The sequence below is a fragment of a genome, unplaced genomic scaffold, assembly GCF_019419815.1.
Source record: "Pyrus x bretschneideri cultivar Hongxiangsu unplaced genomic scaffold, Pyrus_bretschneideri_v1 Contig1, whole genome shotgun sequence".
Classification (NCBI taxonomy): domain Eukaryota; kingdom Viridiplantae; phylum Streptophyta; class Magnoliopsida; order Rosales; family Rosaceae; genus Pyrus; species Pyrus x bretschneideri.
The window spans coordinates 16662451-16684508 of record NW_025999390.1 but is presented as its reverse complement, the minus strand read 5'-3'; the positions used below and the strand labels follow the sequence as shown (position 1 = coordinate 16684508).

Genomic DNA, 22058 nt, shown 5'->3' with positions numbered 1-22058 from the left:
CAAAACCATAAAGCAAAAATTACAAAAACAAAATAGACCAATAACCATAAAGCATTGTAATCATTTGAATTTCATAGGGTTATAGGAGGATATACAGTCGGTCGCTCATGCGAAAGTTGTTATGGATTGTTAATGCATATGTATTATGGACTTCACAAGCATCAACCATTGGAATTAACATAGGCACGCGTACATAACCAACATTGCTATGTAGAATTACACTCAGAGCCCTCAAATTAGTAAGAAACCATGAACTCCCGTGGTAATGGTAGATCTTTTCTACAAATTTTGACTCTCACTCTCATAGCATTGTTTCTCTTTGAGTTCCAAAAGTTATGTAAAATATATACATGTTATTGGGCTCAGAATATTGACTTTTACTACTATTTTCTTCACCTCAGTGAGAGGAAAATGCAAACTGCCCAGGCTTCAATATGTGGTTATCTGATCATATATATGGAAGCAGAAGAAGCATCCTTCTTTTTCCTGGTCTATTATTTCCCATCTGTAATGTCACTTCACAATCTAATTTTGGCTAATAGCATTGGAAGTATCACATATTTTAAACAAACCCAACTGAGAAACTGGTTGATTAGGGATGAAAATTAATAAAAAAAGAATAGACAGCAACTTAACAGACTGTACCTTAGAAAAATGTTTGACTTCACAAACAACCACCTCAAAACGAAACCATTGAAATCTCTTTGGCTAATTAGAACAGAGGAATGCTAACGATCATTTTGTACGCAAACATGAATAGCTTTTTATAGTTGATGCGTGCAAAGTTCGTATCAAATTTATACTCAGGCGCGCATAAGTAATTGAGTTGAGTTTATGAATTTCAAAACCTCACTCAACCTTGGCTCCTCACCTGTGAGATACCAGATTGAATGAACAAAAAGAAAGTGAGAGAGATAGACAGGAAAGGAATAAATAAAATATTGACACCCGGCCTAGCTTCTGCCCCGTCTCCTAAGCCCTATCAGTTTACTCGTGCATGCACTGATTAGGGAAGAAAAGCTGGTTTGATTAGTTTAATCATAGATCTTATTCCCTTTTGTTAATTTACGAGGCTTAACTACTTGGAAATTGATCCCTCAAGCAGACCAAAGATAGTTGCTTAAAATAATGATTTAGACAGATCAAAGAGATATTCTTCCAATATAAAACTAAACCCTAAACCCTTTTAGTTGTCCAAAGATAGCAATGCAGATGGCAGAGAGGGTCTCTTGTTTCCTAAATTGTATACTTATCAAATAAAAAACAAACACTTGGTTAGATTAGATGCTTGATAATTCATTCATATGATATACTTATCCAGAAAATTTTTTAATTTATTTTTATGTCACAGATGTTGAATAGCAAACAACTGGGACAGCTGTTAGCTAGAGACTTTGAATACTGTTCTCAAAGGGATATTTAAAATTGGATGAGTAGCTTTAGTAATATATGATCATTTTTAATGAAGTGTATGTGCTAAGTGCCACATAATTTTAACAAAAAAAGAATCCCAAATTTAAGTTCGACAGGATTTTTTATTTATTTATTTTATTAGTTGATTTTAAGTTTTAATACATCTCAAGCCTTCTTAAGTGTGGAAACCTAACAAGTTTGTAAGACAGATATAGATAACTACGGAAATAATCAATTGATTAATTAACTAACATGGTAGTTGTACAATTTAAGAAACTATTGGATTAGTTGTAGTGATAATTTCCGAATTAAGGCATACTCTTCAGGCGTTAAATATTTTGTCATATCTTCTAACAATATTATGTAGTAGCTAGATGATGTATAAACGGTGAGCAGGGTTGTGGATTGTTATGGTGGAATATAATGTTTGACTTAATAGTTAGACAACAATTAGGAAGCTGTTTTAACAACTTTGGACTGAGCTTCCTCCTAATATTCTTTCAGTTTTACGGGATAATTGTTGCTTAATTAGTTCTTTGGCTTTTTCTTCCATGTGACTGAAAACGAAAGCATGGTAATACCATGTTAGACAATTATTAGCTTAAAATTTACGTCGTCGTCGACATATGGACCAATCAATATATATCAAGCATTTATAGGATAATATACGCACAGATCACAATGCCATGTAATAGCTAATGTGTTTAGAAACTGTTACGATCTTTTTACCTTGTTTTAGTGTCGATAACTTGTAAATGATCGCGTAGACGAGTAAGCGAAGAGATTCGATACGGCTAATTAGGACAACTCTCTCACTTAGAAATCATGTAAGGCTAGGTGAAATCATGTAAAGTGGAATGACTCGACTATCAAAATACAAGAGGGTATCAATCTTTTGTTAGAATGACATGGTCGATTGAGACAACCTCTGACACACACTCACTAACAAAACAAAATAAATGCTGTTATGTGGACCAGCATACCATTGCTCTCACTTTAGTTCCCTTCACACCACCCACAAAAGAAAATTTACAAAAAAAGAAGACCAAAAGAAAATCTCCCCTCTAATTTTCTCTTTGGAAAATTTGTTAATGTAGTGTCATTGTAATACAGGCGATTCTCAACTGTTAATGTAAATATAGAAATGACTTCAGTTAAAACTAAAACACACATATAAGTGATTATTACAAAACTTAACTGTAAAAAGAAATACTTTTGACATAATACAACAAACAGAGAGTCTTAATCACTTAACATACAAACTCTTTTTATCTTTGATTTTTTCAATAGTCTGTAGCAAAAGCCTTTTAAAGTTTCATTACCATTTTAGCTACAACCCTTGTTTAGAGCCTGTCTAATGGGGTTTTACGTCTGCTAATCAAATCTCAAACAGTTTTTGAGGATTTAAGCTGAGAACTTCAGGTTGCAGGAAGATTCCAGGTAAACAGTGTAACGTCAAGTCTGACATTTCTTTTCCCTCCTTTTATCTCTCTCTTACACATAAAACACATTAATTTGGTTGTGGTTAAGGGTTTCAGAGAGCAATAATTAGGAACTGGACCAGGGTTCAGGCTGTGGGAGAGGACTAACGTGAGCCTGTCGGCTCTTCTGCAAAAGAAGTACTCTCTCTCTCTCTCTCTCTCTCTGAGTGTATTCATCACTCATTTTGAGTACAAACCAAACCACCTGTTCTTGTTTCTCAAATAGATTTTATGGGGTTGGATGGGTGGTAGGAAACACAAGCCACTTTCTCACTTCCAAAGAGAAACAGTCCTCTCTCTCTCTCTCTCTTTCTCCCTCTCTCTGAGATATTAATCTTACATTAATTAGCTTTAGCTTAGCGAGATTTATACTCTCCTTAATCAAAGTCCAGAACCAGCTAATAATACCTGCTTTCAATAATGGTGGTGCAACTTCAACAATCTTTCTCCAATTTTTACAGTGTAATTTATAAGAGGTCAGGTTAATTTTAGCTCTAATCCAGTAGGCCCCCCTCTAGTTTCTTTTCCTGTTTAAGTTCCAAGATTTGTCTTTTATTTTGTTTTTTTGAGCTCTTCTGTTAATTATGTGAGTTTTTCAATCTTTTAATTCATCTAATCCATCAATATATCTCTCTCACCCACCTTCTTACCTCTTTGGAAATAGGGTTGAAATTTAGTGAGATGGGTTGGTGGATTTAGCACCCAAAAATGTCAAAATCAGAAATACAAATAAAAAATAAAGAAGAATAATAAGATTAAGTTAGTGATTATATCTTTGATTAAGTTTTGCTCTTACATTAGCTGGGTACTATAGTATGAATTAGAGTTGAGAAAATTACAAAAAAATCCATAAATTATGAGAAAATCATAACTGAGATCACGAAGATAGGTAATGTAAACGCACTACTCATTTATTTTTAGGAAAATTCTACGGAGGCTGAGATCACGGCAAGTATAATAATAGTTACATAAGATATCAGATTTTAATGGAACTGAGAGAGCAAGATAAGGTAATAGGGAGGATGCCAAGCACTTTTACCTATACTCCTCCTCCCCATAGGGATTCTTCTTGCTCCAAGCTTTCTTCTTCTCCTGATTTTCCTTCAGCAGGGTATCATGGTAACAACGCCACACTCTTCACCCACCCACCTCATCAAACCCTAGACAGATCAAGAAGAGATCCTGACCCAACTCCAGTTATTGTCACCCCAAGTGCTGCAACAACAATTGCTAGCGGATCAAATTTGACAGCACCACCAGCTCCACCGCACCCGCCGCCAAGTACAGCAGCATCAAGAGTTAGGTATAGGGAGTGTTTGAAAAATCACGCCGCCAGCAGCGGCGGTCACGTGCTCGATGGATGCGGAGAGTTCATGCCGGGCGGAGATGAGGACACTCCGGGATCCCTAAAATGCGCAGCTTGCGAGTGTCATAGAAATTTTCACAGAAAAGAGATCGATGGCGAACATGTATCAAATAATTACTATGTCATAAATCAACAACACAATAGCCGTAGAGACTCGGCGATTACAAGATTGCCGGTGCTAATCTCCACACCACCGTCGCTTCCTGTTCATCATTCAGCGGCTAGGGGGCCTAGTCCGGCGATGATGATGACTTTTGGCAGCAGTGGTGGGGTGGCTGCTGAGTCCTCGAGCGAGGATCTCAACATGAATAATAATCTGTTTCGCGGTGCAAATTATGCGGCGGATGCACAAGGTTCGAAGAAGCGATTTAGGACGAAGTTCAGTCAAGAGCAGAAGGAGAAGATGACGGAGGTGGCGGAGAAGTTGGGGTGGAGGATCCACAAACAGGATGAGCAAGAGGTGGAGAAGTTGTGTTCTGAAGTGGGTATAAAGAGGCAGGTGTTCAAGGTATGGATGCACAATAACAGACAAGCCATGAAGAAGAAGCAAATGTAAGCCAATTAAAACTTCACAATTAATTGATGTTTAATTAGAAAGAAGTCCTTGTGATACAATTGATTGATTTGTAACTGGGAAATTAATAGATAAATTTAGCGACTAATTAGATCAGAAATTATTTATGTGCATATATACTAGAGATATTGAGGTGGTAGATATTAATTAATTCTCACTTGATCTAGCTATTTTATTTTTTTCTTAATTTATCTTGTTGGAATTTCTGTTTGGTTGCTTTCAGAAACATTGTAAATAATACCAACGAATTTACTTGTGCTTAGAAATGCTCTCGCATGCAACTTTTCTTTTTCATTCTCATCAATAGCTTAAGCTTTTCACTAGGGTAAGCTGTAAAAGGAAGAAAAAAGGAAAGGAAAAGAGGAACGAGAAATCAGTTTTTTGTCGTGATGCTAATATCCTCATGCTAAATCAAGTCTTGTTGGATAACTACTGCGTTTCTTTATTTTAGTTTTCACTTTTGCGTTTGAGATACAAGAAAAGAAGGGTGATAGTAGAGAGGAGAATAAATAAAAAACGAATGATAACAAAATCTTGAAAGTGAAAACAATTTCAAATAGTTTTTTTGCTTTTAGCTTTCATTTTGTTTGTCTTCCCGTAAATTTGTTCTACATCTCTATTCAGCCATCTTTCATCTACTAACGTGTATCACTCATTTTTTTTTTCATGTACTTCTATGTGTATCACTCATTTTTAATGTACTTCTTCATCTATAGCACAAAAATAAAGACTAAAAATTATAAACGAATTGATTATCAAACACAAGCCCTTAAATCTCTTAAATTATTATCAAACATGGTGAAGGATCAAATGACATGGAGAGAAGGAAAGGGTTTCTTGGAACGATTACATCTAGTGATGGGCAAAGATTAATATCCAGCATAAATTGTATTTATATTACAAACTTAATTTTGGATAAATTCATATTATTTTTTCAGAAGCTTAATTGGAATTGCGGTACAAAAATTCTGATCCCCTTGGTATTTTTCGTATCATATAGTCACACATCTCCACAGCTAGTATCTTTCTTATCACAAGGCCACACATCTCCCTGATATCTTTCCTATTTATCGACCGCAAGTTTGCAACCAAAGATATACTAATTAACCGGTTGTCCATTTCGTATTATAATACATCACTTAGTTACACTAGGAATTTATATACTTAAAAACCTTCCTAGAAAGACCTGGTCAAAACTTCTTTGAGTGTTCTGAGTGTAAAAGATTTGTAGCTCATCATTAAGAGTATTTATTTTAACATCTGAAGTCATGCGCTCGAAACTCCCCTCTCCACCTTATCCATGCTGACTATAATAATATGGAAGACAAACAAGAAAAGCTAGCACATGCATGAATCAGAGAGATGAAGACTTACTAGGGAGTATAGGGAGGCCATATATATTGGAGAAAAATATACATACTATGCCCCATGTTATTTAATGTTGCTGTACGCAAATATACATATGCTTGTCTACCATAAAATACATTCATTCCAAGTCACTAACTACGTATATAAAATATATTAATTCCTATTTTATATACATTCCAAGTCACTAACTACGCGTAAAGAAATTCAAACTTAAACCAGAGACAGATGGGAAGACACTGATCTAGCCACTTGGACTCGGGACTTTGAAGAACCTATCTTGTTATGAATCCTACATCGAGGACAAAATTGAGGAGACAAATGATATTGCATGTTAATAAGAGAATCTACATGATATATAAAGACACAAAACTCAAGTTCTTCGGATGCATACGGGATCAAAATTGATTTTAGAATAATACACGTACTCTAAAAGGCAGAGTATGAGAAAACAAGAAACATATATAACTCACCACAAAACTCCCAACATTTTCCTAGCTACTAAGAAAAAACATATATATTGATCACAGATGGCTTCATGGAATCAGCCAGCGGAAAATTAATTAATTCCTTACTGCCCCGAACCTGCATTCCTCATCGTAGCCCCAAGATCACCAGCAGCTTGCGAGGCGGTCTCCTTTGCAGCCTCATAGTTCTGCCTTGCACTTGAAGTCATGCTATCCTTAGCAGACGTGTATGACTCCCCAACCTTTTGTTGGGCTTCATCATATGCATCCGCTGCTCTTTCCCTTCCATAATCGATTCCTCCCTTGGCAGCCTCATAGTTATCCTTGGCATGTGAAGTCATACTATCCTTAGCAGACGAGTATGACTCCCCAACCTTTTGTTTTGCTTCATCATAAGAATTCACTGCTCTTTCCCTTCCATAATCAACTCCTCCCGCCACCTTTTCTTTGGCATCATAGGCCTTATCTGAGGCCATGTTCATCGTCTCTTTGGCTCCATCATATGTATTGGCAGTTCTTTCTTTGCCATATTCCATTGCATCATTAGTCTTGTCAGACACCGTATCCATTGCCCGATTTACTGTATTCTTTGCTTCACCGTAGGCATTCGCTGCTCTGTCCGTCCTGGAACCCATTGCCCCTTTCACCGTCTCTTTGGCATTATCGAGTCTATCGCTACCATATGCATTGAAAGCTGTTTCTTTTCCGTACTCCATTGCACCATTAGCCTTATCAGAAGCCGTGTCCATAGCCCTATTCATTGTATTCTTTGCTTCTCCATAGGCATTTGTGGCTTTGTCCATTCCCGAACCTAATGCCCCTTTCACTGTCTCTTTAGCATTCTCAACCCTATTGGTATTATATGCATCGGCGGCTCTTTCTTTTCCATACTCCATTGCATCATTAGTCTTATCAGAAACCACACCCATAGCGCTATTCATTGTATTTTTTGCATCACCATAGGCATTCGCTGCTCTGTCCACTCCACATCCTACTGCCCCTCTTACCGTCCCTTTGGCATTGTCAACTTTATCAGTATTATATGCATTGACAGCTGTTTCTTTTCCATACTCCACTGCTTCACGAGCCTTATCAGAAGCGGCACCGACAGCTTTATTCATTGTATCTTTTGCTTCACCATAGGCATTTGCTACTCCCTCCATTCCTGAATCCATTGCTCCTCTCATCGTCTCTTTGGCATTGTCAACCTTATCGGTAGGCATTCTTATAGATGAGTCAAACCTGTCATGAACAAACTTTCCTGCATCCGCTGCCATTTGCAAAATCAGGGATCAGTATGATGATCCATTTAGGGAGAACATAAAGTAAAACCCAGAAGCATGAAATCAATTATACTTGTTTGAAGAACTATTTATTGACTAATTAAGTACTTCATCTCAGAAAACAATATGATAAATTGATAATTACGTGTTCCAAATGTGCTTGTTCTTAACCTATCTGTAGCCGTAGATGCTGCATCCCCAGCTTTCTCCATCACATTGTTGGCTGCATCTTTTGCATTACCTTGGCTAAATCCAAGCCCCCTGAACAGCACCATATCACACAGCTTATCAATAATCAACAACTATTCACACATGTACGCAGCATGCTATATATAGAGCATTGAACCTAAAAGCTCAGAGATTGAGTTGTTAGCAAAGAGGCCCAATAGATCAATATACCTAGTATATTATACACTTGGCCTAAATCTAAGACATTTCACCTTATATAAATACTTAAAACTCAGCCTAATAGTTAACCCAAAAAAACACTTCCTAATAACCATTAAAACGGACTGATTGACCAACCTCATACAATTGAGGTTAAGTAAATTCTCGGATCTACTTAAGTCACCATACGTGAACAGCGCTATCAAAACAAGGGCTTTTGATAACATTACACTTCAAGAACCCTTCAAACTGATCAGTCCTATAGGAAAAAAAAAAAAAAAAAAAAAAGATAAAAACTGAATTTTTATAGGGGAACGGCACCAAAAGAATTTCACATATCAATTGAGCTCTTACGGTAGTTTTGTATAAAACTTAAAATTCCGCGAGTGTTTTCCTAATCTACTGTGAAAAATAAACCATAAGATACTTGTTATCCTGACTTTTGGTGACCAAATAATTTGATGCATAACATTGAATTTGAATTTTCTTGTTGTAAATAGACGAGGTCCCAAATGAGTCAGCATATATAAAAACTATATGAACAAATGAAATATTGTTGCACCCAATGTTTGGAATATCCTGCATATGCTCGATATTTCCAAGGAAATATCCAAAAATTCAGGGAACGATATGAAAGAGGGGGGGGTGAAGTCTAAACTTCACCTCATATCTGCGATATTTTCAGAAATCAGTCAATTTCCTAGATATTTTTGATATTTTCAGATAATATTCAGTGTTTACAGACAATTTGCAAAAAGTTTGCACGAAATATCCATGAGCCTATTATTAAGGGTACAAGTGTAATATAGTTAGTAAGGTTATTAGGATTTCTCTTATAAAAACAATGTGTGTGATCTTTATTTAATGAGTTAATACAAATCATATTTCTCTCTTTAAACTCTCTCTCTAGAATTTCTTTTGTTTCTCTCTATCACCTTCCTCTTCCTCTGTACCAATTCTTCATCTTTTACAATGTAGTTAACACCTATGTATTCTTTATTTTTTAAATTCTTTCTTTATGGTATTAGTTTACTTCAATAAAACTTGTATTGCTTTCATGACGAAAATTTCAATTAAGTTATGTATATTTTATTCTTTCTAGTGAAATGCTTTATATTATTACTTGTCATTAGAAGGAAGTTTTTCTTCTCACATATCACATACTTATTGCTTACACAGTATCCAATCATTAATTCTTGATTCATACATGTGTTGTGGCTTCTTATGACATTCCCTAAAAAATAATTTTAAATTTCCATGTTTTTGAACAAATTTCTATCATTTCCATCGAAGGCAATGGATATACGATATACCCATCGATATTTTCACAAAATTTTCTAGCTATATTTTCACCAATACCGATATTTTAAACACTTGGTTGCACTAAATTTCTATAAATTTGGGAAAATAACCACACAACAATGTATGCAGTGGCGCGCAAAAGTAGCTCAAGTAGTATAAAATATATCAAACATTGTTTACATGTTTTACCAAAAGTAATAATATGAGCATCTATCACCAACCAAAAAAAAAGCAACAGTTTGTAAGACTATATTAGCATAGAAAACTGAGCAGAGCTAGAACACTTCTAAACATACATGACTTTAATTAGTATTTCCTTCATGGATAATACTTGTGAGTGAGCCATTCATCCTTCAATAATAACGACATTATTATTGTATAAACGTTATTAGGGAAACTGTTCATTTATCATCATCTAAGAATCATCTCATGAAAAAATGGATTCGATTGTTTATTCATTTGTAGTAAGTGTGAGTCAAATCAACATTACGGTACTAATTAATATCTTCATGATAAACTATCAACTTGTTGCATTCATAAGAATGAGAATGATTAAACGGTCTTCAAATAAAATGATTTTTTCTAGAGATAATATTTAGATGATTATGAAGGAAATGAATAAAATGATACCCCATTGTCATGAAAGAGCAATGACTTCTATATAAAGAGTGAAACAGTGTCTTCTCAAAGTGTTCATTTCCCTCTCCAATTGGGAGGAGAGATGGCTGAGTGGAAAAGCGTCGGATTGCTAATCTGTTGTACGAGTTTTTCGTACTGAGGGTTCGAATCCCTCTATTTCCGTTTTAGTTAATGACTTTGTATTTTCTTTCGAAATTTTCGCGAGCTCTTTTTAAAATTTTGTGACGATTTTCATTTGTGTATATTTGGCTAAATAAAATGCATTAGGAAGGAAATTAAAAGTTGAAAACAAAATAAGAAAAAGATTACTCTGCGATTTTGCCAAAGGCCCGACCAACCCACGATTCGGTGGTTTCCTTGGCATCTCGGGCGGTCTCGTAAGCTTGGTGTTTGGCATTCCCACCTGCCAAGTTCAAATTGTCCCCGGCTTTGTCCACAGCAGAATCCTCACTCCAACTTCCAGCCGCCATACTCATCCACAGCACCGCCGCCATTAAAAACACTGTCTTCTTCCCCATGATCACCAATCTTTTTTCTTTCTATTTTGGTCGAATTTTCACTCTTGAGCACTGAATATTTGTGGGTAAGTAAGAATATTTTGAAATGTTACTGGAAGCGTGAGATTATTGAAGAGCTTATTGCATTCAGACGAGGTGTATGTAAATATGCGTCTGACGATGATCGCCGCTGCTGCTGCTTCTTCTGATGGGGAAATTAAGTCGGAGAGAGAAGTTTGGGCGTCCATCGATCAGACAGTTTCTCAACGTGGCGCGTTTCGGATCAACGTGGCAGTTATGACCGTTACAGAAGGAGGTAATGCCGCTTCCTTCCCTCCACGTGTTTCTTTGTCTAGCCTGTGTGGCCGCATTTCGCGTTCAACTTTCCATTTAGTAAAATACTATGACCAGTTACCACATTTTAATAGTTTAGCCGCAAAAATTCTACTTTTAAAGGGAAGGAGATATTTTATTTAGAAAATTAGATTTTAATCCTTAAATAAGATGAAGTTTAAAAAAAAAAGTCTTATAGAAAATTAAAAATTGATTTTAGTTTTTAGACTCTATTTAATGTTAGCATACGTATTAAATGTCTCTTTTTTTTTCTTTTTTTTTTATAACAATTTTTTGATGTTCATAAATTAAATTGTTTTGTAAACTTTCCTAGTTTAAGTTTGATTGTATAAATTCTACGTTAGATTTGATTCTAGTTATCATTTCCTGTTACAACTTGTATTCCTAGGGGATGAAGGAATTTCTTCTCTCCTTTACTACTATAAATAAAGGCACTATGTAGGAGGGATAACACACACATTCCCCTACAATTCTACAAATATATCTATCTCAAATCTCTCCTCCTTGCCGCCAACCCCCTTCCCCTTGTTAGATAAAATAGGCTACAACACGTTATTAACACGTTCTAACCAATGTGCTTAGGAATTGGACAAGGAGAGTTTCTGTATTAAACCAGTTCATCCATATCATCACGCAATCAGGTTCTTTCAAAATAACGGTTTTTATCTCGATATTTTTGCAGCCCTGATAGCATAAACATTCACCATAATGCATGACCCAACTTTATGTTTTTCGAATTTTAGATTCTACATAAATTGTGTATACATTATATTCATAATTGTTGAATTATGTGAATTTGATATTTGCCATGAAATATATATGCATGCATTAAAATTATTGAATTACGTATGCTTCAAATTGAATTATATATGAATTGAATCGAAAAAAAGGGAAATAAAAGAAATTGGAAACCACGGCCTGGGTTCTTCAAACCCATGACCTCAAGTGCTTACCCAAGCCTGCAACTTATGGCTGAGCCGTGCCGGAGCCGAGAGCTCTAGGTGGAAACCCAGAAAACTCGACACCATTGATGGTGTCCTTGTCCATGTCGACCACATGCATAGCTTGCAGCCACCACCCTGAACGTCTTGTTCATGTTGCCGATGACCAGAAGTTGTCCCACACCAGAACTCGATTGAGATTCATCGAAAATTTTCTAAAAACCTAATTCAAATTTCTAAGGTTTTGTTAGAATGATTGAATTTTTTTCAATCCCCATTCATCTTTGAGGTCTTCGTCGACCCATGGACTCGCCCCGAGCACTATTGTCCCAAAGCACAACCTTCTGAAGCGATGGCACCGGCGAACGCACCCATCTATTACTGGGGTGTCTTTGGACCCAACCTGAGCCCTATTGGGCTCACTTTTCCGGCCTGTTTCCTGTTTCCTTTTTGGGCTCCCTGTATTGGCCGCAAAGCCGTTTCCTTCGACCTGTGAAAAAAAAAAAAAAAAAAGTTTTTGGGCTTGCTTGAAGCGGCCCATGTGAATCTTTTAGGCTCACTTTCTGCGGCCCGCTGTTTTTCTCCCTCTCTCCATGGGCTTGCAACCTGCACCCGAGACACCATAATCCTATTTTTTGGGCCTGAGTCACACGGACTGAAATTGCTTAGCCTACCCGTGGGCTTTGGCCTATACTTTTGGGCCCCGAGCTTCGATTGTTTAACAATTTGGGTTTTATATTTTTTCACCCACACTTTAAATTTGGCCCGAAGTCCAAATAATTAATTCAATTATAATTATAGACCTGAAATTCTATTTGCATATTTTATTGTTGCATATTTCGGTGTATATATTTGTGTTTGCATACAGGAACATATGATCCTAAAGTTCATAATTATTTTGAAACCTAAAGTTTCTTAGAGCCATGCCTTGTTTGAAAACCTAAAGTTTTCATTTAAAACATCACCCATGAAAACTTGAAGTTTTTTCATGCAAAATTAAGCCAGTACATGTCTATTAGAACCTGTATGTTCTACTCCTATGTGAATGGATTGATTTTTCTCCATTACACTAACCGCATCTTGTCCATCTATTTTGTGACAGGAACATGTCGAATTTGAACAAACTCGACTTCTCCATTTTGGAGGTCTCTAGAAGGACTACCTCAAGTAGGTCCAAGATGTGAAGCTCTACCTCACTGCAAAGAACTTGTGTCCTGCCATTGAAGAAGAGACGGACAACCCTGTTGGGGAAGTTGAGAAAGCCATTGCTATGATCTTTATCCGAAGACAAATCCATGACTCCTTGCAAACTGAATATCTTTCTAATGAGGATCCGTACGCACTATGGGTCGTTTTGGCTAATCGTTTCAATCACCAAAATGACATATTCTTGCCTAAAGCAAGACATGACTGGCAACATTTACACTTCTAAGACTTTAAGTCTGTGAATGAATATAATTCTGAAGTTTGTCAAATCCGATCACTTCTCAAGTTTTGTAACGAAACTTTAACCTGAAAAGGATCTTCTAGAGAAAACCTATTCGACATTCTCTGCTTTTAATATTGTCCTGCAGCAACAATATAGAGCTCAGAATTTCACTAAGTTCTCGGATTTGATCTCTGTTTTACTTCTCGCTAAAAGTAGAGCCAGATGTTGATGAAGAATCATCAAGCTTGACCTACTAGGGTGACTACTGCGCCTGAAACACATTATAGACCAAATCAACGCCTAAAATGCCAAAAGAGGTGTGGTAGGGGTGGCCATAAGCCACCCCACGAAGGTCAACAAAGTCAAGGCCTATCTAATGGAGGAAACAAAGCCCATAAGCGCCCAAACCTCGCTTCCAAGGCCCTGAACTTTAAGAATAAAGGAAAAGCACTGAAACCATGGATGCGGATATGTGTTAGCGCTGTGGTTCAAAGGACTATTGGTTCCGTGTTTGCCGAGCTCCCCAGAAAGTTGTAGCTGAATATCATTCTCGTCATAAGAAGTTTGAATCAAACTTCGTGCAAGTGGGCGAACTGGAGACTACAAAGATGGAGTTTTCTGACTTTCAAGAGGATACCACCTCTATGGAAGATTAGAATCTTAGACATAAACAATTTTAGCTAGTTAAAATTGCACAATGGGGCCGAACTCCACCTAGTGGCCGAACCCGCCTTTGTTTTTTATTGATTTTTGAATAATTTTCCTTTATGTTTGGATTATTTGTTGGTGATTTGTTTTTGGATATTAAGTTTTAATTAATTACCATCCTTGAATAAATGAAATTATTTTGAATTGATATTTGTTTTTAGAACTTTTATGCATGTGACCGATTCAAATTAATTTTTCATTCTAGGTATGACTAGTGGGGAATTTAGTTGTTTGGCAAATAGTGTAACCACGCACACCGTTTTGCATGAACGCATTTATTTCACTAACTTCATACCTGCGAATGCACCTCTGACAACCTTCTCAGCCCCATCCAACCTGATAGAAGGATACGGTAATGCATGTATAATGTTGGCCAATGGTATAATCTTGACCATTGTTGAGGCACTCTATTCTCCATGTTCCGGTAGAACGTTGTTAAGTTTCAAGGACATTAGAGATAACAATTACCATGCTGAAACCCACGTAGAAAACGAAGTTGAATTTTTGTGCATACCTTCCTACGAATATGGCCAGAAACGTATTCTAGAGAAAATGGAATGTATCCCAAGTGGTTTGTATACTATGACCATATGCTCCATAAAATGCCACTATGTGGCCGGCTCTACTACTGGGACCGCACATGAAATTACACTTTGGCATGATCATTTGGGACATCCTGGACGAATAACGATGCTGTATCTTCAAATCATCATATGGGCATCCACTAACCCGAAGTTTAGGTTTGATCCAAGGAATCACATGTCAAACATGTTCTATGGGAAAACTTATCACTAAGCCTTCTTATGACAAGATTCGTTCGAATCCTCCCATTTTTTTACAACAAATTCATGAGACATTTGTGGACCAATTCACCCTCCCTGCGAACCATTTAGATACTTTATGATTTTGGCTGACGCTTCCACACTTTGGTCACACGTTTGCTTATTGTCCACAAGGAACTAGGGGTGCAACTTAGTTGGGCCAACCCGAACCCGCCCATGTTTAACCCAACTTTAAACTCGAACAGGCAGGTTTTTTTTTAGTTATAACCTGCCCGAGCCCAACCCTGATTTCAACCCGTTCATTGATTAGGTTAGGTTGGGTTGGGTTAATCATTTGTCCAACCCGACCCAACCGGATTAACTAAACCCGATTGGGTTGAGTTGTGCAACATGTTTCTCAATGACCTTTACACCTTCGTGGAGGATTCACTAGTGACTTTTGATGGATTATGATAGAAAAATGCATAGAGTTGCAGAAAACAATTGTTTTTCTGGCAACCACACTTTGATTTTTCTACATGAGCTTCGAAAGACAAGACTTGAGTTGGGTACTAGCTTTGGACAATGAAGTGTTCCTCTTTTTTTTTTTTTTTTTTTTTTCCTCTTGGTACTAGCTTTGGTATTTCTTGTATTTTAATTCATACTTTGCATGAACCCGATTAAAACTTGAAAAAGTTAGGCAACCTGAACTCGAATGAATCCGATTAAAACCCAACCTAAACCCGAACCCGAATTGTAAAAGTTGGGTTAGGGTTGGGTTGACCTTCTAACCCGCCCAATCTGACCGAGTTGCACCCCTATAAGGAACATTGCATTCTCCAAATTGTTGGCTCAGGTTATCAATCTCAGGGCTCACCACCCTAATTATCCAATCGACTCTATTCGATTAGATAATGCTGGAGAATTCACATCTAAAGTTTTTTATGACTATTGCATGTTGGTTGAGGTTGAACATCCCGTACCCCATGTTCACACCCAGAACGGCCTGGCAGAAGCTTTCATTAAGTGTTTACAAATAATTGCTCGATCATTGGTCATACGTACCAAGCTCTCGATTGCTACTTGGGGCCATGCAATATTGCACGCATCAAAGTTGGTCTGCTTGAGGCTTGTTGCGACACAACCATTCAGTGCCCTTCAGTTGGTTACCAGATACGAACCCGACATATTGCATATGTGCGTTTTTGGTTGTGTGGTTTATGTGCTAATTTTACCGCCCTTACGTACAAAAATGGGGCCTTAGCAAAGGATGGGAATCTATGTCAGATATGATTCTGCTTTGATTATTTGTTACTTGGAACCTTTGAAAGGTGATCTGTTTACCGCTCGTTTCATGGATTGTCACTTTTATTAGACAGTCTTCCCGTTGTTAGGGGGAGATAAGAACGTTAACGTTCCTGAAAAACGTCGTGAATTATCGTGAACCCTCACTTTGTCTCATTTAGATCCTTGCATTGCTCAGTCTGAAACTAAAGTGCAACGCATATTAGATCTCCAGAGTATAGCTTAGAGCATGCCAGATACTTTCACCGATCTAACGCGAGTGACAATATCATATATTATAGCTGCAAATACGCCTACAAAGATGGATGTACCAAATGTACGACGGACTTCCCTCCTGGAGGCCCGGGGCGCCAATCTTGGTGATCCACGTACATTAGCAGCTAGCCAATCATTTGCCTCTACACAAAAGTGTGGCAGACCTCTTGGTTCAAAGGATTCACACCCATGGAAGAGGAAACCTAGAATACAAGGTCCCAAAGAGCCTACCGTGAATTCAACTATCGTTTACTCATTTTATCCAACTCATGAGAAAATTCTAGATTATGGAAGCGTCCTTGAAGGGACAAATCCTCCTCCCGAGAATCGTGAGATTTCGGTATATTATGCTAGCTTAGATGATGTGTGGCGTATAAATGGGATGATTGTTGACGATGCATTAGCATATGTAATAGTTACTGAGATCATGTTGAGCGATGACATTGAATCGCGTTCCATTGATGAATGTCGACGTAGAACTGAATGGTCAAACTGGAAACAAGCAATCCAAGTCGAGCTCGATTCGCTTGCGAAACATAAGGTGTTTGGACTTGTAGCTCCTACTCCTCCCCATGTAAAGCTCGTTGGCTACAAGTGGGTTTTCGTTCGGAAGCATAATGAGAAGAACGAAATTGTGCATTACAAAGCTTGTCTTGTTGCACAAGGCTTCTCACAACACCTCATGATTGACCATGACGAAACTTATTCACTCGTTATTGATGTGATTACCTTTAGCTACGTATCAGTTTGGTAGTCTCCAAAAAACTGAGTATGTAGCTGATGGATGTAGTAACTGCATATGTATATGGGGATCTTAATATGGAAATTTATATGAAAGTTCCCGAAGGACTTACATTGACTGATTCAAATATTTCCAAATCCCGGAACACGCTCTCAATTCGGTTGAGGCGTTCACTTTACGGTTTGAAACAATCTGGAAGAATGTGGTATAACCGTCTGAGTGAGTATTTGACTAGTCAAGGATATATGAACAATGAACTATGGCCTTATATGTTCATTAAGAAGTCACATTTCGGATTTGTGATTGTTACACTATATGTAGATGACATGAATCTCATCAGAACTCCTGAAGAGCTCGCGAGAACTGCCACGCACCTGAAGTCAGAATTTAAGATGAAAGATCTAGGTAAGACTCGATACTGTCTTGGTCTCGAGATGGAACACTGTTCGGATGAAATCCTAGTACATCAATCGAACTACACCTAGAAGATGTTGCGTATCTTTAATGAGGATAAAGCGAAGCCTTCAAGTACTCCTATGGTCGCTCGATCTCTAGATGCAAAACGAGATCCCTTCCATCTTAAAGAGGATGATGAAGAGATTTTGGAGCCTGAAGTTCTTTATCTAAGTGCGATAGGCGCTTTATTGTACTTAGCTTAATGCACTAGACCCGACATCTTCTTCGCTGTTAATCTTTTGACAAGATACAATAATGCACCTACATGCAGACATTATACTGGCATGAAAGACATCTTTCGTTACCTTAAGGGTATTACGAATTTAGGCTTGTTCTATCCCTACGGATCCTCGAGTGATGCCGCACCCCCTGCTTCTCGAGTCAATTCTTGCCTTGTTGGTTATGCCGACGCAGGATACTTATCTGATCCGCACAAGGCACATTCTCAAATAGGTTATGTCTTTACTGTTTGAGGCACCGCAATCTCCTAGAGGTCAACTAAACAGACCTTAGTTGCCACTTCGTCTAACTATGTTGAAATTCTCACCTTACATGAAGCAACTCGGGAATGCTTTTGGTTGAGAGCAGTTATGGGCCATATTCGAAGCTCTTGTGATCTTTACCCCACCGTTGATGTCCCGACGACAATCTTTGAAGACAATGCAACATGCATCGAACAACTCAAGAAAGGTTACATCAAATGAGACAACACCAAGCATATTGCATCGAAGTTCTTCTTTTCACATCAACAACAAGAGCATTAGAAGATTGAAGTCACGCAAATCCGTTCACAAGACAATCTGGCCGACCTCTTCACCAAATCACTGCCAAAGATGACATTTTAGAAGCTTGTTCATGGAATTGGTATACGTAAACTTTCTAAGTTGTAACAATGTTATTTCTCTTTGGAATTGTGTTAGACTCAGGGGGAGTATCCTGAAGATACTTGCTTGATCTTAATGTACTCTTTTTCCCTACGATTAGGATCATTTTTCCCACTGGTTTTTTGCTACCTAACTAGGCTTTAACGAGGCACCCACCTTGGGCTGTTCATATCCTTGATGACGTCTCGTAGACGTTTCTTTTGGCTTTGCATTTCTCATATATTTTTCCTTAGACTATGGATTTTGTCCCTCCTTGGGTTTTTGCCATAGCCTTAGGGTTTTTTTAGTGAGACTCACTTACTTATGCAAGTTCCTACCTTATTGAGAATAAGCATTGTTCCTTAAGAATCAGTGCCAACAAGTCAACTTCCTCAACTTTTGCATGATACTAAATCTACCTTGAGTATTTACACACTCAAGGAGGAGTGTTGTAAACTTTCCTAGTTTAAGTGTGATTGTGTAAATCCTAGATTAGATTTGATTCTAGTTATCCTTTCTTATTACAACTTGTATTCCTTGGGGATAAAGGAATTTCTTCTCTCCTTTACTACTATAAATAAGGGCACTATGTATGAGGGATAACACACACATTCCCCTACAATTCTACAAATACATCTCTCTCAAATCTCTCTTCTCCTTGCCGCCGGCCCCCTTCCCCTTATCAGATAAAATAGTCTATAACAAATTGTATGAAAATATTATAAATTTTAATTCTCATTATGGTAAGTATCTTTTGTAAGAAAATATTTTCGTATAGATTTTTTGGTACACTTATATTTTTGCATATTTTCTTATGTGCCATTAATTCATTACAATATATTTAAGTACGAACATTTCGGTACACTAGGTTAGTATAATATGTTTAGGTACGGTCATTTCAGTACACTGTTTATTAATATATTTAGGTACCAACATTTCGGTACAATAGTTTAGTATCATATATTTAGGTACAAAATTTTTTGGTACACTTATGTTTTTTGCATATTTTCTTATGTGCCACTAATTCCCTACAATATATTTAAGTATGGACATTTCGGTACACTAATGTATTAAAATATATTATAATACCGACGTTTAGGTACAATAATTAGAGGAAGTAAAATAAAATTAATTAATTAAAATGTGTATAATAATAAATTTTAATTTTAAGGTAATATCTATTAATAGTAAACAAAAATATAATATGAATTTGAATTTGAATTAAGTACACATTAGAGGACTAAAATCAATATCCAATCTAACACAAGGTTTTTATTGAATTTTAATCTTTTTGAAGGATTAAAATTCAAAAACCCCTATTTTATTACAGAGACAGGAATTTGGTTAAGCAAAACAACCAGCTAGTTACTAAGTATCAAACTCAGCATAATTATAAATTTGAATTCTCTCATTTACAAGTAAATAGAAATGTCACTAAAGTGTAGCACCTAATTGATTACTACAATTTCAATAGAGATAAAATCTGAGGATGGCTTGTATTGGTGGTTATGGTTAGGTTGAGACCCGGCTTATCGGTCGGTTGAAGGCCTAAAATGCAAGATTTGTGCATTTGAAACACGATGTATGATGTTCAACCCTAAGTTAGGCTGGAGCACTATTCGAAAAAGTGGTCTAGGCGGCTACCTAAGCAGGGCCTAGGCGCTAGGTGTAGGCCAATTGCCACGATTAAGGTTTACACGTTTAGAAAATCAGTGAAGTCGTTAGGTGGCTATACAGTTCTTTTTTAATTTTTTTTTAATATTAAGAATTCAAAGATAATTTTCTTGTAAAATAACTCTGAATACATATTTTATTTAATGTATTCAATCAATTGTACTACTTTCTAATGTATAAATCCTTCTATTGTGCATTTATGGTTCCCAATACAAGTTTGTGAGTGTATGTATGTGTGTGTGTATATATATATACTAAGTATAACTATATAAGTAGTCACTCTTTCTATTGGAGGTTATCATTTATGAAAAATTAGTCACTTCTTCCACTCTAGTGGCTATCTTCATGTGTGCTCGCTTCTCGCATAGAGGATTGGTTTGTTTTTCCCCTTATGAAAACTCCTCGATGTGGCTGGGTTTCAACCCTTTCTATTGGAGGTCATGCTTTATGCCAATGGCTCAGTCTCAATTCTTTTTATTGGATATCTTGCCATTTTCTATTGTGGCCCCATCCTTTATTCCAGTCGTTTGGAAGTTGTCAATGGTTGGTGGCTCAATGTTAACATTGATTGTGTATTGTGCCAATGAACGTGCTATGTTTGGGGTAATTTTTCGCTTATCGTAGGTGGGGCACTTGGTACTTTTGAATCGAATGCAAAATTTGCAAGCTCAGTTGTTTCATAAATTCTTGCTTCCATTGAGGTTGTGCTTATAGCTTAGGTCAGAGATTTGAAACATTTATCAGTTGAAGCAGACTCCATTTTTTTATTCACTATCTTTTTAAGACTCTTAATGCGGTCTTGTGGTTTTTTATGGTGGATTAGAAGAATTGTCTCTGGCTACTTCATCAAATGAGATTGTGTACACATATTTATAAAGAAGCAATTCAGGTTGCAGATGTTTTAGCTTCATTTGGACAAATATTTTTGCTTATTACTGGTGGTCTACGATTCCAAATTTTGTAGACTCTACTCATGCTCGTGACATTTCGTTTTGTCCGTATTATCATTTTCATTGATCATTAGTCTTTGCGGGTCTTGGCATAGTACTAGCCACCTTTATCTTTATTCAGAGTCATCCAAATACAAATTAAGGACTGAGATAAAAATGCAAAGAGCCCTTCCTAATTTCCTACCTTCTAAACAGTAAAATTAATTAAGGACTCAGATAAAAATGCAAAGAGCCCTTCCTAGTTCGGTACCTTCTAAACAGTAAAATTACACAACTCTTCAATCCAGTCTACCAACTAACTTCTAAACAATATAAATTTGTGGGGTCTCAAACTGAGACCTAAAAATCATTAGTTTGAGTTGGATAGGTCTCAAAAGTTTTGATTAGTTAGAGACGACAATGATATTACGATTTCAGGTTAGCAAGTGATGTGCTCTACCATTTATAGCCAAAATGTAACGCATGTATTTATAAATGTCAACTTTTATAAAAAAAATTTCAAATGTGGCCAAAAAGGCACTTTTTTTTTTAGTACATTGATATTTGAGAGTTCAGTTAAGTCACACAATAGATAGCCTAATTTGGTATCGAATTCGCCATCCACGAGATTCGAATCTAAGACCTATTACTTTTAGGTGAAAAAGAATCTTACCAGACCGTAATATTGAGTGGCGATCAAAAAGACACTTAAATAGACCCAATTGCCCTAGAAAATAATATCTAATTACAACTACAAGCCAACACGCTTTTGAATCTTATGCATCGCGCAAAGGAGGAGGCCACGAGACAAAAAGCTGCAAACGGGAATCATTGCAAGCATCGTCGAACAAGCCGAGCACCATGAAT

At 36.9% G+C, this 22058-nt stretch overlaps 2 protein-coding genes across 2 annotated transcripts; one reads left to right on the top strand and one right to left on the bottom strand.

Moving 5' to 3' along the window:
• The first annotated feature begins 2792 nt into the window (after positions 1-2792).
• LOC103960839 (zinc-finger homeodomain protein 6-like) lies at positions 2793-5096 on the top strand. The gene has a single exon (XM_048589325.1). It carries the CDS (start codon positions 3881-3883, stop codon positions 4814-4816), a length of 936 nt encoding a protein of 311 aa, XP_048445282.1. The 5' UTR covers positions 2793-3880; the 3' UTR covers positions 4817-5096.
• A 1674-nt stretch (positions 5097-6770) lies between these two features.
• Positions 6771-10795, bottom strand: LOC103960870 (late embryogenesis abundant protein At3g53040-like). The gene is made up of 3 exons (XM_018650792.2): positions 10587-10795; positions 8095-8210; positions 6771-7936 (listed from the first exon to the last, which is right to left on the bottom strand). The coding sequence occupies exons 1-3, from the start codon at positions 10793-10795 to the stop codon at positions 6771-6773; spliced, it is 1491 nt and encodes a 496-aa protein (XP_018506308.2).
• Positions 10796-22058: the final 11263 nt, after the last annotated feature.

Excerpts from the sequence above, each read along its gene's own strand:
- LOC103960839 (XM_048589325.1), top strand. The coding sequence starts at position 3,881 with ATGGAACTGAGAGAGCAAGATAAGGTAATAGGGAGGATGCCAAGCACT.
- LOC103960870 (XM_018650792.2), bottom strand. The coding sequence starts at position 10,795 with ATGGGGAAGAAGACAGTGTTTTTAATGGCGGCGGTGCTGTGGATGAGT. Across the intron at positions 8,211-10,586 it reads GCCTTTGGCAAAATCGCAGA|GGGGCTTGGATTTAGCCAAG; the intron begins GTAATCTTTTTC and ends GGTGCTGTTCAG. Across the intron at positions 7,937-8,094 it reads AACAAGCACATTTGGAACAC|CGGATGCAGGAAAGTTTGTT; the intron begins GTAATTATCAAT and ends TGCAAATGGCAG.